Source organism: Aptenodytes forsteri, unplaced genomic scaffold (genome assembly GCF_000699145.1).
Source record: "Aptenodytes forsteri isolate BGI_AS27 unplaced genomic scaffold, ASM69914v1 Scaffold64, whole genome shotgun sequence".
Taxonomy (NCBI): Eukaryota; Metazoa; Chordata; class Aves; order Sphenisciformes; family Spheniscidae; genus Aptenodytes; species Aptenodytes forsteri.
The window spans coordinates 665,310-681,254 of NW_008794786.1; the positions used below are offsets into that span (position 1 = coordinate 665,310).

General features: G+C 61.0%; 2 protein-coding genes across 2 annotated transcripts in view; both read left to right on the plus strand.

Annotated features, from left to right (window-relative positions):
• RAPGEF3 (Rap guanine nucleotide exchange factor 3) overlaps positions 1-4,623 on the plus strand; it is an 11,402-nt gene extending 6,779 nt beyond the window's left edge. The window contains exons 19-27 of the mRNA XM_019470789.1: positions 429-554; positions 640-821; positions 906-996; positions 1,420-1,470; positions 1,661-1,748; positions 1,905-1,969; positions 2,195-2,249; positions 2,341-2,412; positions 3,205-4,623. Coding sequence (XP_019326334.1) covers positions 429-554; positions 640-821; positions 906-996; positions 1,420-1,470; positions 1,661-1,748; positions 1,905-1,969; positions 2,195-2,249; positions 2,341-2,412; positions 3,205-3,323 — 849 coding nt within the window. The 3' untranslated portion in view covers positions 3,324-4,623. The remainder of the gene's footprint in view (positions 1-428; positions 555-639; positions 822-905; positions 997-1,419; positions 1,471-1,660; positions 1,749-1,904; positions 1,970-2,194; positions 2,250-2,340; positions 2,413-3,204) is intronic.
• A 4,065-nt stretch (positions 4,624-8,688) lies between these two features.
• ENDOU (endonuclease, poly(U) specific) lies at positions 8,689-15,721 on the plus strand. Its single transcript, XM_009274407.1, has 8 exons — positions 8,689-8,734; positions 12,436-12,585; positions 13,680-13,857; positions 13,993-14,192; positions 14,486-14,599; positions 14,681-14,787; positions 15,178-15,320; positions 15,607-15,721. Exons 1-8 carry the CDS (start codon positions 8,689-8,691, stop codon positions 15,719-15,721), a joined length of 1,053 nt encoding a protein of 350 aa, XP_009272682.1.
• The last annotated feature ends 224 nt before the right edge of the window (positions 15,722-15,945 follow it).

Genomic DNA, 15,945 nt, shown 5'->3' on the forward strand with positions numbered 1-15,945 from the left:
GCCCACCCACCTCACCGACTACGACTGGAACCTCTAACCTCTTCACCACCAGGTAAGGCCAGCACCTGGACCAGGGCAGGAGATGGGAGATGGGTGGCTTTCGGGATACCCCTCAGCCACCGCGCTGGGCTTTGCAGGTGGAAATGATCCACTACATCGCCGGCCGTCGGGGTGTTCACGGCACTGGGGCTCAACGAGAGGCTCTTCGCCGTGAGCGTGGAGGAGCTGGGCAGCCTGGTGAGCGCAGGGTGGGGGAGTCTCGGGGATGGGCAGCACCGGGCTGGCCCCCCAAGCGGGATTTGGGGCTGTGGTGCCTCCATAGCAGCTCAGGGTTGGGGGCGTCCATCCTGGGGAAGGGGCTGGTGTTGCCTTCCCTGCCACGGCGGCTAATGGCAGGAGAGGTCGGGCGTCCTCTCTCCCATGCACAGACCCCCCACCCTGAGCAGCTGGGCCCCCACATCGGCTCCTCAGAGACCCTGGACCTCATCAGCTCCAAGGACCTGGCCAGCCACCTCACCGACTACGACTGGAACCTCTTCAAGAGCATCCACCAGGTAAGGCCAGCACCTGGACCAGGGCAGGAGATGGCTCTGGGGTGGCTTTCGGGATACCCCTCAGCCACCGCGCTGGGCTTTGCAGGTGGAAATGATCCACTACATCGTCGGGCCGCAGAAGTTTCATGACGTGACCACGGCCAACCTGGAACGGGTCATGCGGCGCTTCAACGAGCTGCAGTACTGGGTGGCCACGGAGCTGTGCCTCTGCCCCGAGGTGGGCAGGCGAGCCCAGCTCCTCCGCAAGTTCATCAAGCTGGCCGCACAGTGAGTGCCTCGCCGCCTGCGTCCCAGTCCTGCGGGGACGGAGCCGGTGACGGCCTCCTCGCCTGACTCTGTCCTCGCCTGCAGCCTCAAGGAGCAGAAGAACCTGAATTCCTTCTTTGCGGTGATGTTCGGTGTGAGCAACACGGCCGTCAGCCGCCTGGCCAAGACCTGGGAGGTAACCGCCTTCGGGCTGCTGCCAGCCCTGCGAGGTCCTCCGAGGTTTGCAGTGATGGATCTGGGGCCCCTGGCTTGGGCAAGGAGCAAGGGTGGCCTGGGTGCTGGGGTCCAGGCAGACCCTGCACCCATAAGCTCTGAGCAAGGGAGCTGCTAAGGGCAGGGAGCATGTTTCCCACCGGGCAGGGGGCCAGGATGAGCCCCTGGGTCTGGTTAGACCCAGCTGGGAGCCAAAATCCCCCGTACCGGAGTGGCAACGGGCTCCGAGCCTATTGCTCACGAGCACCTGAAGCAGGCGGTGTTAGAGACCCCCCCACAGAGGTGCAATGGGGTGGGTGGAGAGCAGGAGGTGCCGAGGGAACTGGGGAGTCTCTGGGGGTGGGAGAGCCGGGGTGCCGGTGCCGGTGACCCTCTCTCTGCGCAGAGGCTGCCCCACAAGATCCGGAAGCTGCACTCGGCGCTGGAGCGGATGCTGGTGAGCGCAGCCCCTTCCCGCCCCGTATCCCCCTTCCTGGCAGGGTTTGCCCCTGCTTCCCAAAAGGTGCAAGGTCACAGGGGTGCCGTGGAAGCGCTGGCCCCCCCCTTTCTTCCCTGCACCCGTGGCAGGCAGCAGCCAGGGCTGCGTCCCCTGCCTGCCCTGCGCTGAGGTCTCACTCCACACCCAGGACCCTTCGTGGAACCACAGGGTCTATCGCCTGGCTGTCGCCAAGCTGAGCCCCCCCATCATCCCCTTCGTGCCCCTCCTCCTCAAAGGTGGGTACCTCGGCTCGGGAGCTGCGTGGCCTTTGCTGAGGGTGCAGGTGGGAATGGGTTGGGCTGGGCTGGCAGGGACCCCTTTGCACACATCCAGCCCTCCCCAGGGTCCAGGAAGCCAAATCTGATCCCTGAATTCCTCCCCCCCCCCTCCAGACATGACGTTCATCCACGAGGGCAATCGCACACTGGCCGAGAACCTCATCAACTTTGAGAAGATGGTGAGTGGGGCGGGTTGGCTCCCCATGGATCCCCACCTTGAGGGACCTGCTGTCCCCCCCATCCCCTGGGATGCAGATCGAGAGCATCCCCGTGGCATTAGCGCAGCCCCCCCCCCCCCCCCCACCCGGCCACCCCCCCCCCCCCCCCCCCGGGACTGTGTTTTACCAGCCTGGGAGCAAAGTGGGGCCAGGTGACAGCAAGTGACCTTTGTGCATTGCCCACAGCACATGATGGCAAAGACCGTGCGTGTCCTGCAGCGCTGCCGGGGCGACGCGCATGGTGAGTGCTCCCGGCTGGGGGCGAGGACGGGGCCAGGGACCAGCGCTCCTTTGGGGATGGGGCTGAGCTCCTGGTCTCTGTCCGCACCCAGCTCCGCTCTCCCCACTGCGAAATCGCTCCCCGCACCGGCCGGAGGACCCCAAGGCCGTCAGGATCTCCACGTGTATGTCTGGGGCTCACCCATCTGCCCCCCACCCCTGCGCTGGGAGACCCCCCCCACCCCTCGGGGCTACGCGGGGCCGGACGAGGCCAACCCAGGGGAGCATGCACCCACCGTCCTCGTGGGGGGGATCCCGCGGGGACGTCCCGAGGGCCTCAGCCTGGCTACAATGGGTGAAAGCTGGTCCGGATGCTGTTGATGCCTCGGAGTACCCAGGGATGGAGGCTGAGCTCCCTCTCCTGAGTGGTGCAAACCCATGGGTCGCACACTGCTGGCTGGAGGCACCAGTCAAGCAGCAACTCCTCGTGCTGAAGAGGGTCACGGAGTGCTTCCAGCATGTCTGAAGCACTCCAGCTGCAGGCTGGTGCATCGCTTTGCCCCATGGAGCAAGTCCGTCCCCACTTGCTCCTGCTCCTTCAGCTCCAGCGGGTTCCTGGAGGTGATGGAGGGGATCCGTGAGCCGAGGGAGAGGCGATGGAGGGGGATCCGTGAGCTGAGGGAGAGGTGACGGAGGGGATTTCAATGAGCTGAGCAAGAGGTGATAGAGAGGGATCCACGGGCCAAGCCAGAGGTGATAGAGAGGTTCGATGAGCTGAGCTAGCGGTGATGGAGGGGATCAATGAGCCGAGCCAGCAGCAGTGGAAGCGGATCAGTGAGTCAGGCGAGAGGCAGTGAAGAGGGATCCATGAGATGAGCCAGCGCTGAGGGAGAGGGTTGGCAAACTGAGCCGGAGGGCGAATTGGTGAGCCCAGCCAGAGGCAGGAGCCCAGCCCTGATCTCAGTTCTCCCTGGCAGGCTCGGAGCAGTCCCTGAGCGTGCGGAGTCCCGTTTCCACCTGGGCATACCTGCAGCACCTGAAAGCCATCGACAGCCAGAAGGAGCTGCTGCGGCTCTCCCACGACCTGGAGTCCTGACAGGGATGGAGGGACGGAGGGGGCCCGGAGCAGGGATGCGGCAGCCTGTCTGCCGGCGGCGGGGGCAGCCCTGTGGCTCTGCTCCCGGTAGCACCGGGCACGAGGCTGTGCTGGAGCCAGCCGAGAGCAGCCTCTGCTCAGCCGTGCCACCGGCTGCAGGTGCCAGGTCCGGCACCACGAGGCAGCTGGGAGCCCATGTGGGCTGCGGGCAGGCGAGGGCCACGGACAGCGGAGTGAGCAATAGAGGTATTTTTGTATGCAAGGCTGCACTCGCCTTTCTTCTCCGTGCAGCAGCCTGGATTCGCTCCCTGCACTGGCCAGGGGGGAAGGAAGGAGCCCTGGCTGCCCCCCGACGCTGCCCGCCCTGGAGGTGCCGGGCTGGAAGATGCCCCTTCCTCCTGGAGGGACTCAAGCCAGAGCATCCCTATGAGCAGGGAACACCACGTCTGTCTCCATCGGCGTGCAGACACCCAGGCTGAGCTCAGGGTCTGGCTCGTGCTGCTGTGCTGCCCCACGGATCCTGGGGGCAGCCCTAGAGGGGACTTGCCCTTCCCTCTGTCCTGTGTGTCCCATGGGAGGTGCTGGCTGCGTCCCCTGTCCCCGCCTCTGGGACCTGCACGACCCCAGCAGCCATGGGGAAAGTATCTTGATCCCCCCCAGTACTGTTGGGGCTTAAACCAGCCCATGCTGCCAAACCTTGGGCTAATCACAGCCTTCTCCGTGCCTCGGTTTCCCCCACATAGATGGGGGCAGGAATAGCCACGTACAGCCATGGCGCGGAGGCAGGACAGCATCCGTCATGGAAGGAAGCTGTGGTGGCCTCGTGATGGAGATGGTGACCTGCTCTGGCCGTTCCCAACCCATGACCAGTTGCTGCTGGGCCACGAGCAGGGGTTTGGGGGAGATGTCTTTGAAGGAGGCAGAGCTGACAGACCCCAGGGGTGAGGACCCCCATCCCTCCCCTCAGAGCATCTCTGTACGCGCACGGAGCAGTTTTAGCAATGACCTTCCCAACACTCTGAGCAGGCCTGGATGAAGCTACGGGGTTCAGGGGAGATCGCAGCCCCTAAAAGCTCCCACATTTGCAGGGTACCAGCGCGGGGGAGGCTCGCAGCCCCTGGCAGGTCTGTGCCCCAACCGGGACACCATGGAGCCACAGCACGGAGCCGCAAGCCAAAGCCCCCCCCAGCCTTGCCCCAAGTACGGCTGGGCTACAAGGGACCAGAGCACCGCTGCATTAATTGCTCTTTTCAATCTCGCCATGCAGATGAATGGGTTGCTTAAAATAAAAGTCCCCATCACACCTAAATAACGTTTCAAGCGATGCAGCCAGCTACGAGATGGGATGCGGGTTCCTTGCAGCTCGCAGCACCACATCCATCCCAGGACCCCCGGGTCCCCCCCAGTGCAAAGCTTGGCTTTCTGGTTCTCTGCAAGGCAGCGAGCGGGTGGCTGTGCTCGATGGGGAGCAGGTTTTGACACCTGGCATCTCCCAGGTTTCTAACTCCAGCCCCATGCATGATCCCAGCAGCGTGCGTGTCCAGGCAAGCCAGGGCAAAGCAGAGAGGCGATGGCAATTCCTTGGCATCTGGACCCAAATCGGGCAGCCCACACCTCCCACAGTCACCTTTCCCAGGATGTTTGCCCTGAAGGACCAAAGGAGCCCTGAAACGAAAAAGCTCATGTGTGGGGAAGGAAGGGTTAAACCAGAGTTGCACATTTTCCAGATGTTTCTGGGCCTGCAGATTACCTTCAGTCTGCAGGTTGGCTGGCCGGGTCGATGGATGTGTCTCGGGGCTTTCCCTTCCTCAGCTGCAGGTGGGATGCTGGTCCGGCCGGCTGGCTTGGCTGGAGAAATCTCCACTTGAGTGGAAAAGTTAACCCTTGTCTGGTTTTCCCGGTGCAGGCTGTGAAGAGCATCCCGTTGGGGAGCTCAGCACGGTCCATGCACCTCCACAACCCACAAGCCGGTAACCTCCACAAGCTGTGTTTCCCCTAGGAGCACGAGCGTGAAGGTCCAGCCCCACCAGCAATTCCCATGGAGCTGCAGAAGCCCCATGATGTCCCAAGGGTGAGGGAAAACCTGGAAAAATATTCTGGAAAAGGGCAATGAGCCTAGGGGGATGTGGAGAGGAGGACGGCAGGAGGGGATGGGGATGAAGCTCGGTGTCGGGCAGCCCTGCTTGTAGAAAACACTGGACCGTGGAAAAATAAGAGGCTGGATGCCTGCCTCCTCGAGCAAGACCATGGGTAAAGCCGGGGTCTGGACGAGGGTGTAATGCAAGGGGCGAGAGCTAACGGCATTGTTGGGCACAGGAGCAAGCGCGGCTGCCCAGACTCCCGGCTTCCCCTCCTGCATCCCCGGGGCCGGGGTCGGGGCTGGCTGCCACGGGCTCAGCGCGTGGGAAATTCCTGTCTCCTCGGCTCTAATGCAAGAGCGCCGTGGAGCCAGCCCCGGGGCGCTTGACTCACCGCCCTCCTGCAACACCCATCATGGGCGAGCGCCCTGAATGGGGTCACGGGGTTCGGTGACAGCCGGTGATGCTGTCCTTCTGTCGCCAGTGACTGACTCTGGATCGTGGCCCAGCGCACACCTACCTGCTCTTGTCCCTGGACCTGCAAACCATGAGACTGGGCGAGGAGAAGCAGGTTGTCCCCAGGAGCTCGGAGGGCTTTGGTGCCTGCAGGTCCAGCACTGCTGGAAGGTAGAGGTGGCAACAAGACGTGCTGGACCATGGGGGTGTGCGAGGACGGCAGGTGGGGAGTGCTTACACCCGGCCACCAGCTTCTGGAAAGCGTGGCTGAGAAAACGGGGACAAACACGCTGTTCCCACGCCTTTGCTGGTGGAGCTGATGCTCCCAGTTAAGCCCAAGGCAAAAGGCATCATCTTCCACGGTGAGGCTGGGAAAGCATCCTTCTGCAAGAAGAGGTGGGCTCCACCTCCATCCTTCTCCATGGTGGGCATCCAGCTCCCTCATCGAGCGCTGTGGGACTCGCTTCATCTCCAGGCGCTGCGGCTTCTGCTCTTCCTGGGCATCTCAGAGGAGCAAGACGGATGCATGATGCCTGCAGCCATCCACCCAACGTCCAACCCCTCTGATGTGAGCTCCTCACCCCCAGCAGGGCTTGAGGCACAGCCTGGAGTTGGGGAAAGGTTGGCTTGTGCACGAGCCAGCTGATAGACTCAAAGAGCAGCCTCAGCACAGAGCGACACAAAGCTGTCAGAAAAACCAAGGCTGCTCTCAGGGAGGACAGGTCAGCAGGGTCACCAGCCCAGGGTGGAGGGTAGGAAATGACTGAGGGGTGAGAAAGAAGCCAAACCTGGTCCTTATTACACCAAACGCCGCTCTCCTGCGCCAGCTAATAAGGCTGTTGCAATGCTGCTCTGTCGGCAGGATGAATTGCAGGCAGTTGCTGCCCGCTCCGCTGGTGGAGGTTAGAAATTGCCTCCCCTTGGCTCAGGTGGCGTTTGGAGATGAGTTATCACCTGCCGAGGTGGAGATGCACAGGGAGCGATCCCCTCCTCGGTGGGGAAACCCTGCCCCGGACCTGCTGCTTCTGGCGATGAAAGCGTCGGGAGCGTGGCCGTCTGGCAGCCGCTGGGGCAGGCAGCCCAGGAGAGCCCGGGGCTGTTTACAGAAGCTCCAGGAGCCTGCGGCTGGGGAGTCTTCCCAGGCAAACACCCGGCCAAACCAGAGGGACACGGACCACAAGGGACCAGCCAGTACTGGGCCGTTCCCGGGTCTGTTACAGTGCACCGGCGAGGAGGCGGAGAAGCGGCTGGTATAAATCATTTGGGCTTTGGGCAAGGCTTGTGATGAGGCTTCCTGAGAAACCACGTCACCGTGTGAGGAGAAGCCAGAAACCAGCTGGTGCCTGTGACGGACCCTCAGGTGCAGCACCAACACGCGCTGTTGGTCTCTTTATTATTTTCCTGGAAAGACAAGGAAGGGTGATGCGGACAATACAACCATGCTCCCTGATGGATGAGTTGAGGTCAGCCCATGCCAGCCCTTGAGGGACCATGGCTGGGAAGAGACAGGGAGATGTGTGGAAGAGCTGAACTTCCCCAACATCCTCCAGCAGCAAAACGGGTTGAGGAGGTTCCTTCCTGCTCGCCTCGGTGCACCGCTCCCCAGACCAGAAGGGGAAAATAGCAGTTTTTAAACCAACCTCCAGAAGGATGGTGAGTTAGGTCTGGGTTATTTTCCCAGTGTGGTTTTGAGTGCAGCCCCGTGAGCGGCTGAGCTGGGCAGCGGAGGGTTGTGGATGGAGATCGGCTCAGGGACGATTGCGATGCCCCTTTGAAAACTGAGAGGCTGTGCCATGGCTCCGAGGCAGCTTGAAGATGCCCTTGGAGGCAGGATGGGCGCTGACCTGTTCCAGTCTGATCACTCCCATGCCTTTGCGTGTACTCGTCAGCATGTACGACACGCTCCAGGACTGGGAACCGGTGGGAGCAGGGTCCCCCCCCAGGTTGTGGTAGCATGGAAAGCTGTCTCTCCTGCCAAAACACCCACCATCTGGGAACATCTTCCACTGGGATGCACTGAATTGAGCCTGGGCTGGCCCTGCTGTGGGCAGGGAAGAGCCTGGTGACCACGCCAGGCATGGGCTGAGCTCCCCCTCGGCGTTACCTGGGGCCGTGGAGGCTCCCTGGAGAAGGGCAGCCCCACGCAGGGTGGGGATGGACCAGCTCTGGGCTTGCCTCAGGAGTGAGACCACACTGGGACAATCCACAAAACCTACTCCCTGAGCAGCCTTGATGCTGAAGCCTGGCTTGTGGTTATGTCTCAGGGTTTCTTCGTGCTGCTGGAGGACCTGGAGGCTTCAACCGAGGCTGGTCTGTGCCGTAAGGGGGGGCACAGCCTCCAGAGGGAGCAGCTGAGGAAGGAGAGGTCACTACCTCCAATTAACTGGGGAGCAGAAAGTTGCTCCCAGTTAGCACCAGTTGCGCGGGAACATGTGGCACACCGAGGGACCAAGCTGTGGCACTGAGCACCAGCTCGCATCTCTAATGGACTTGCTGGGCTCTGGGTGGGCAAAGACCCCACTGAGAAGCTTTCCCCGTGCTCCTCAATCACCCCCCAGGGGCCATGCACGTGAGGAGTAGAGCAATACTGGGATACTGGATTTACCAGCCCTCCTCCCACTCCGGGCAGCCTATAATTAAGCTGTGCACATAATGAGTTTTGGCAAAGTTTGGGTACAGCCTGCCTGTGAAGTCCTCAGTGGCATCATGCTCCTCCCTCCCCTCCGCGCTCCCAGGGGCCCCACATATAGCAGGGAGCGCCAGGGAGCACCGTCATTCCCAACCTGCTCTCCGGGACGCTCCGAAACGCCCAGCCTGCCGTCTACGGGACGATGAAGACCTGGATCCTCCTTGTCGGGGCAGGAATAGCCCTGGGCTGCGTGTCTGGCAGTGAGTAATGGAGCCTTGCTTTGGCAGAGGGGCTAAACCAGCTGGTGCATCCGATGGGAAGGGGCCAACGATGGGTTGAAAGCAGACGGTGCTGAGGGCGCTGCCGTAAGCCAGGAGCTCGGCTGTACTGGGGCAGCTGGTTCCTTGCGAGGCTGGATCCAGCAGAGCTTCACAGGGGAAAAAGTGAGGGGTGTTTTCATGCTGGAGGGCTTCCTCGAGCTCTGGGGGACTCAGCTGGTGATGAGGGTGGTTTATCCTTCCCTTTGATGGGTTGAGACTTCCCCTGGTCTTCAGCCTTGTCCACCAGTTGCTTCCTGGTGCATCTTGCTGTGCTTTCGTCATGTAAGCCCTCCTTCCTCTGGCTCCTTCATCCTCCCACACCGGGCGAGGATGAAGGGAAATATTTTTCTAATACCTTATCCACAATCCCCCCCGCGGCCGCTGGAGCTGAGCGGAGGAGCCAGTCAGATGCAACGGAAAATGCAACGTGAACTCGGGTGTTTTGCCCTTCATGACTCCGCGGTTGTTACGAGAGGAGACAGGCTTGGAGAGATGATAAAGAATAGCTCTGTCTTTAAGGCAGATGCTGCAACAAGGAGTGGCTTGTGGGCATCAGGTTTTGACTCCCAGTTGACCAGGATCCTGCACGTGACTAGGTGCCTTCATCGCCGTCTTCTTGCACAAAATGTGAACTGTGATCTATTTGCAAGAAGGGAGTTTCGTCACTTCTGACGCTGCCAGAGGGCTGTATCTGATGCTTCAGAAGCGGATGACTCCCCTCGGAATTAATGGTGAGGAGTTTCGCAAGGCCAGCGCAGAAGAGGAGCTGCTTCTGCTGCAAACCAGCCATTGGGTTGCCCTGGAAGCAGGAGGATTTGCCATGGTCTCATCTTGTTTAACGCAAGTGCTGAGTTATTCTTGCTTGAAGGAATAACTGGGCTTACCATGGCTGGGAAGCTGGGCAGCTTTCCTGGCTCGTGTCGTGGTCTGTCCTTGGCGCACGCTTTGGACCAGAGCTATCGGAGCATCACCCTGATGGACCCATCTGAGCTGTAACACCTCCACCGTGTAGTAACTTTGCTTCTCCTCGGCTAGGCAGGACAGTGGTGGGAGATTTTGCCTGATTACCTCACAGAGAGCTTGCACCCAGGGTTATATGTGGTTTCGGGGGCCAGGAGCATGTAACTAAATATTTGGGGAGCTCAGTCTACCAATAGCTCTTTTGTTGCAAGTTAATTTGTCCTTCAAATGGGCCCTTTTAGAGGCAGGGTTGATCTTCGGTCTGTGTTTGCACAGCGCGGCGAGGTCTTGAGTCAGGCCAGGGACTCGCAGACGCTGCTCTGACACGAGCCGTAAGTCATGTTCATGTACTAAACCGAGCTGGGAGCTGCTGGGAGGGCTCCGTCATGTCTCAGACATTTCCCCTCACCTTGGTGAATGGAGCTGCTCAGGAAATAGCCCGTGTTTTCTCGGTCAAAACTTTTTTGGCGGAAACGAAAATGAGTTTGTTCTCGTCAAAAAAGCTGTGCTCGGGGAGGGATGGATCTGGCTGAAGGGCTAAAAATGAGAAAGAAATATTTGTCTGGCTTTGTGCAGCCAGAAAATATCTACTGGCCGGACCAGCCAAATATTGACTGAGTAGTTGAGTGCGGATGCGCTGTGCTGAGCACTGCTGGCCGTGTCCTTCTGCTCCAGCCACCGTCCCTTGGCTGCAGCGTTGCCAGCTCTCCCGGCAGCCCTTCTCTCCCCAAAAGCTCCAGCAGCCCCTCTGAACTTGACCATCACAAGTGGCCGACTGCTCTGCAGCTATTTAGGTTCATGCCCGTCTGAGGAGGAGCAAACACCCTCCTGCAGCCGTCCCCCCTGCCCTGCTCACGTTCCCCGTGCGGGGAGAAGCCTCGGCACCCTGCAGCTGAGCCCCACGGGAAATGGGACGATGCTGAGCTCGCTCCTCCAAGGACTCTGCAGGGCTCCCGGCCTTGGCTGAGTCACTGCACACCCCAGTATTGGTGTTTTGCTGCGACATGCTCTGGCAGCACGTGCCCCAGGACCGGGAACATCTCAGCAGTGACTTATGTGTGGGTAGTTCCTGCCTTGCACAATCCCTCCGGGACTGCTGCTGGAAAATGAGCCTGGATGCGTGATTCAGGTTGACTTATCCCGACTGCCGCTTTGGGGGCGAGAGGGGTGCTGTCCTGGGGACAGGGATCACTTCTGCCGACTGCATCAGAGCTCCAGACCTGGCTGCTCTGCTGCGTGGACTGGTGAGGCTGGGGTGTCTGGACACCACGAGCATCGCTCTCCACCCAAACCACGGGTGCCCCTTCCCTCTGCAGCCCTTCCCGGTTCTTCCTGCATCAGTACGAGCAAAGGTGGGACTAAAGTAGCACCAAGGGCAGATGGCCTCCAGGAGCGTCTGAAGCAACCCCTTCCTACTAACACCCCTCTTGCTATAAAGTGGATTTGCGGAAAAGGACCTGGTGGCGAGAAGCCAAACGGGAGTCAGCAGCGTGCCCTTGCCGCACGGTCAGCCAGCCTGGGCTGGGTTGGCTGGTGGGGCGAAGAGGTTCTTCCTCTCTCATCAGCACATGTGGGACCTTGATTACCTGATTCTGAAAAGCACAAATAATTTGGGTAAAATGGAAGACAACAGAGCAAGCAACGCGGGTGCAGAGAGAAGCCAGCAAGCATGACACTTGGACGTCACTCTCATCGCTGCTGTATCAGGATTTGCCCTGAGGGCATGTTTCACCTGCTGGAGTTCAAGGCAGGCAACCCAGAGGTGTTTAAGATGTTGCGTGATTGCAGGTTTGCAAGGGAAAGCACCACCCTTTCCTCCAAGGATCGCTTTGCAGGCTGGCAGCTTGGTTGGGACATGGCTTCTCGGCACCTCCTTGGAGATGGTCACCTTCCTGGCTGGAGTAAAGGGTTGCCGAGAAAGCCATGCCCGGGCTGCCTGCTGTCCCGTTCCTCCTGTCAGGAGCTGATGGGCAGCACAGAAGATAAGGCACCTTCCCTAAGCTCACAGTCTCTGGGTTGTCTCCTAGTACAAACCCAACATCTTGGTCTCCTACAGCCCCTCTTTGCTTGACGGCAAATGTCCATCGTCCATCTGAGATGTGGCACTTGCCCTATTCAAAGCACAGCTTGAGTTGCTGCATTATTTTTAGCTTTGCCACCATGTGTAATAAAGCACATGCTCAGTGACACATTTATCATATAAATAGCTCGGGAAGGAGTTCCCAGTTTTCCCAGCATTGCAGAAAGAGCGACGGTCGGGTTACAAATAAGGGTGTCTGGAATGTGGCACTCCTCCTCCGGCCTGGAGATGGCAGGACCTGGGGCACTCTTGCTAAGCCTGGCATTAAAAGGGTGAATCAGAAGGAGCAATTAATGGTGGGGACCCAAGAACGTGTTTCCTGGTGTGAAGTGGCCCTGACGTGGTGGACGTCCACGGCTGAAGAGGAGTGACCCATGGCGATGTGCATCCCAAGGATTCAGCCGGTCAAAATGCCACCCCTAAACGCTGACAAAGGATCCCAAATAGCTCCAGGGTAGGAGCCTGGTCCTTCAGGCTCTCTCAGGAGGGGAGCGTGGGCAGAAGGAAGGATGGTCCCAGGTCGTGGGCTGGATGGGGCAGGGCGGTCAGTCCGTCCCGCGGACCACGCTGTTGTTTCTTTCTCCCAAAGACCTGTACACGGCCCCCGACTCCTGCAAGGGACGCTGCGAGGAGCCCTACAGCAAGGAGGACGAGTGCCACTGCAACGCTGAGTGCGAGAGGTACCGCAACTGCTGCGAGGATTACTACAGGCACTGCCGACCCGGTGAGCACCCTCGGGCGACGGGGAGGCTTGGGGGGGCCGCTCTCCCCCTGAGGCTGCCAGACCCCAGCTATGGGGTGCAAAGGGGTTGGTTGCAAGCGTGTCTCTGCCCGTGCCGCTGTGCATTTGCGTGTGTGTCAGCCCGTGTCTCCGTCACTCTGAGTTCCTTTTTCTTCCCCCCCCCCGGCTCCATGCAGGTGGAGAATGGGCCGAGGAGGCAGCGCGCGCCCGCGGTGAGTAGTTCCGCTTCTGAGCAACGGCAATAAACCACCACCCTGGTTTCACCCCGCGCACCTCGGGGCAGCTCGCTCCTCTGCCGCCCGTGGCTCCTGGGGGTCGATAGCGTCGGGGTTTCGCGCTGGTTTCTGGCCACGTACGTGCCCGTACCGCCCCGTTGCCAGCCGCTCCGAGCCACTGCGTGTCGTTGCTGAGCAGACGGTGCAGCGAGAGCCCCAGCATCGCCTGCCTATTTACCAGCAGCGTTATCTCCCTTCACCAGAGCCGGGTGAAGCAGGCAGGCGCAGAGCGGCCAGAGGCAGGGGCGAGCTGGCGTTTGCATCCCCTGGTCACCGCGCACCTGAAACGTGGGAGATCGAGAGGGGGCTGATCCCAGCAGACGTGTTGCAAAGAGCAGCGTCGTGCCTGGGAGACGGGGACTGACGCTTCCCAGCTCTCCCAGTGCTTAACGAAAGGCTCCCGTGCCTGCAGCCCTGTGGCCAGCTCTTTTCCCTGGGGCGTGGGGTTGGTGAGGGTTGGGACCCCCCTGCCGCCCCTGCACCCCTTAACCCTCCGTGCTGAGCACCCGGCTCTCACGGTGTCCCAGGGTCGTGACACCCGTGCATCGGTGCAGCATCAGGTGCTGCATCACCCTCGCTTCTCCGTGGGCAGCTAATCGGCAGCCCCAGGAGCTGCTGTCTGCTCTTGCCAGCCCCCCCTGCCGCCCTGCACCCCTTAACCCTCCGTGCTGAGCACCCGGCTCTCACGGTGTCCCAGGGTCGTGACACCCGTGCATCGGTGCAGCATCAGGTGCTGCATCACCCTCGCTTCTCCGTGGGCAGCTAATCGGCAGCCCCAGGAGCTGCTGTCTGCTCTTGCCAGCCTCCTGCCTCTCCTTGCAGTGGGTTTCTCCAGCAGCCGGGACGCCATCGCTGACGAGGACCTCTTGCACATCTCGGAGCAGCTTTACAAGGCAGATCACAACAAAGCCCGGCCGACCGACATCGCCATTAATCCCCAGTACCAGGCCTCCCCCGACGAGACGGGTGACCAGGAGGACCGCTCCCCGCAGCCGTGAGTGTGCGCCAGCATCCTCGGGGGGTGGCCAGGGGCCACCACGACAGAGACCAGCCAGCCGGGCAGGCTGCGGGGCTGGTTTTGGAGGGGACCTCTGCTTCCCCGCTGAGTGCAGGATCCGCTCTCTCCTAGGCTCTACAAATACGTCAATGAGGAGCTCTTCTCCAAACCCACCTACGCAAGCTTCATTAAACTGCTGGACAACTACCAGAGGGTGACTGGCAGGGAGGAGGACGTGACGGCGGAGGAGCTGAGGGAGCAGGACAACTTCCTCAAGGAGGTGATGAAAACTGAGCTCATGAAGAAACTCTTCGCCTTCCTCCACAAAAAAAGTGAGTGTGGAGCAGGGCAGGACTGACCAGGGGGAATGGGGTCCCTGGACGTTGGGCATCCAAAAGGAAAGCCCCGGCTGGGTGGGAGGTGACCTGGGAGGATGCAGACTGGAGGAGCACGGGAGCGGGCTCTCCAGAGCTGCCAGGACATGGGAGAATTGAGCAGAGCAAAGCTGAATTGTTCCTGAGGGAGAGGACTGGGTCAGGGATCGGGGGGAGCCCCAGCTCTGCCCTCTCCCAGTGCTCCCATCCCGGGACACTGCTCCCACCTCTCCACGCCACCTTGCCTGCAGACCGCTACGGCTCCGAGCAGGAGTTTGTCGCCGATTTGAAGGAGATGTGGTTCGGCCTCTACTCCAGAGGTGATGGCGAGCAGGACTCCAGCGGCTTCGAGCACATCTTCTCAGGTAGAGCCTGCACCGGTGGGACAGGGGGTGCTGGGCAGCATCAGGCTGGGGGGCTCACCCCAGGGTCTTGCTTGTGTTTAGGAGAGGTGAAAAAAGGGAAAGTGTCTGGATTTCACAACTGGATTCGCTTCTACCTCCTTGAAAAGCAGGGCATCGTCAACTACTTCAGCCACAACTTCAACGGGCCGGTAAGTGATCCTGTGGGGTCTGCAGCCGGTGGCGCTGCACCAGCCGGCAGCATCCCAAATAGGGCGAATCAGAATCCTCAGAGATGCTCACCCTGCCGCATCCCCTCTGCCTCCCTGTGTGGACCCTGGGATGGAGGCACGGTGGGAAGGTCCAGAAAAGACGATGCAAGGGGCAAAAGGGGCTCCCAAACTACAGGCGAGAGATTTGAGACTGGGGGCCTCTGTCTGGCAGCCTCTCAGACCATCTGAAAGCTGCTCTGGATCTGTCCCTGGAGAGGGTGCGAGGATGCCTGGCTTCATACGCAGATGGGCTTTGCTTGAATTCCCTGCCCTGTTGCACCCGGAGCCAAGCGGAGCCAGAGGTCTGACCCCCAAACCCCCTTTCTCTAGTGGGACACCTACCCCGACGTGCTGGGGCTGCAGTTCAGCTGGGACGGCTTTTACAAGGAGGTGGGCTCTGCCTTCATCGGCTGCAGCCCCGAGTTTGAGTTTGGCCTGTACACGTTGTGCTTCATCGCGCGTCCGGGGAGGGCGTAAGTACCGTACCTGCCTGCATCTGTCTGTCTGTCCTCTGGCCGTGGAGCCAGCAGTGCCCTCCAGAGCCCCATCGGCAGCCGGGTCGGCCCCTGAGCCCGGCACAGCTCTGGGGCATTGCGGGGGGGGGGGGGGGGCTTGGGGGGGACCGGGGGAGCGACATCAACGATTGCGGGGCTCGGGGACAGAGCAGTGCTGTTGTGGGGACACCGAGAGCATCCTGGAGATGTGATTGCAGGGCTCGGGGACGGAGCCAGGACTATGACACAGGCTGTGTCCCCACAGTTGTCACCTGAGCCTGGGCGGCTACAGCCTCAGCATCCAGACCTATGCCTGGACCAAGACCACCTATGGCAACGGCAAGAAGTACATCGCCACCGCCTATGTGATCTCGCCCTAAGGCTGGGAGGAGCCGGGGGGGACGACTGCAGCCCCACTCTGGGGCCCTGGGCTTCCCCCAGGCCAGGGGCCCATGGCACTGGACAGGACTGGTCCCGCTGTGGGAGGCGGACGGCTGCGCTGCAGGACCGGTGCAGGGTACCGGAGGGAGCTGGGCAGGAGGGCGGTGGCCGTGCCCTGCGTGGAGGCAGCGAGGGGATGGAGGCAGCAGCCTCAGCACCTCCC

What these genes read in the sequence shown, in the direction of transcription:
- ENDOU (XM_009274407.1), top strand. Translation starts at nt 8,689, where the DNA reads ATGAAGACCTGGATCCTCCTTGTCGGGGCAGGAATAGCCCTGGGCT. An exon ending in GGCAGGAATAGCCCTGGGCT is followed by an intron (nt 8,735 to 12,435) that starts GCGTGTCTGGCA and finishes TTTCTCCCAAAG; the next exon opens with ACCTGTACACGGCCCCCGAC. An exon ending in GAGGACCGCTCCCCGCAGCC is followed by an intron (nt 13,858 to 13,992) that starts GTGAGTGTGCGC and finishes GCTCTCTCCTAG; the next exon opens with GCTCTACAAATACGTCAATG.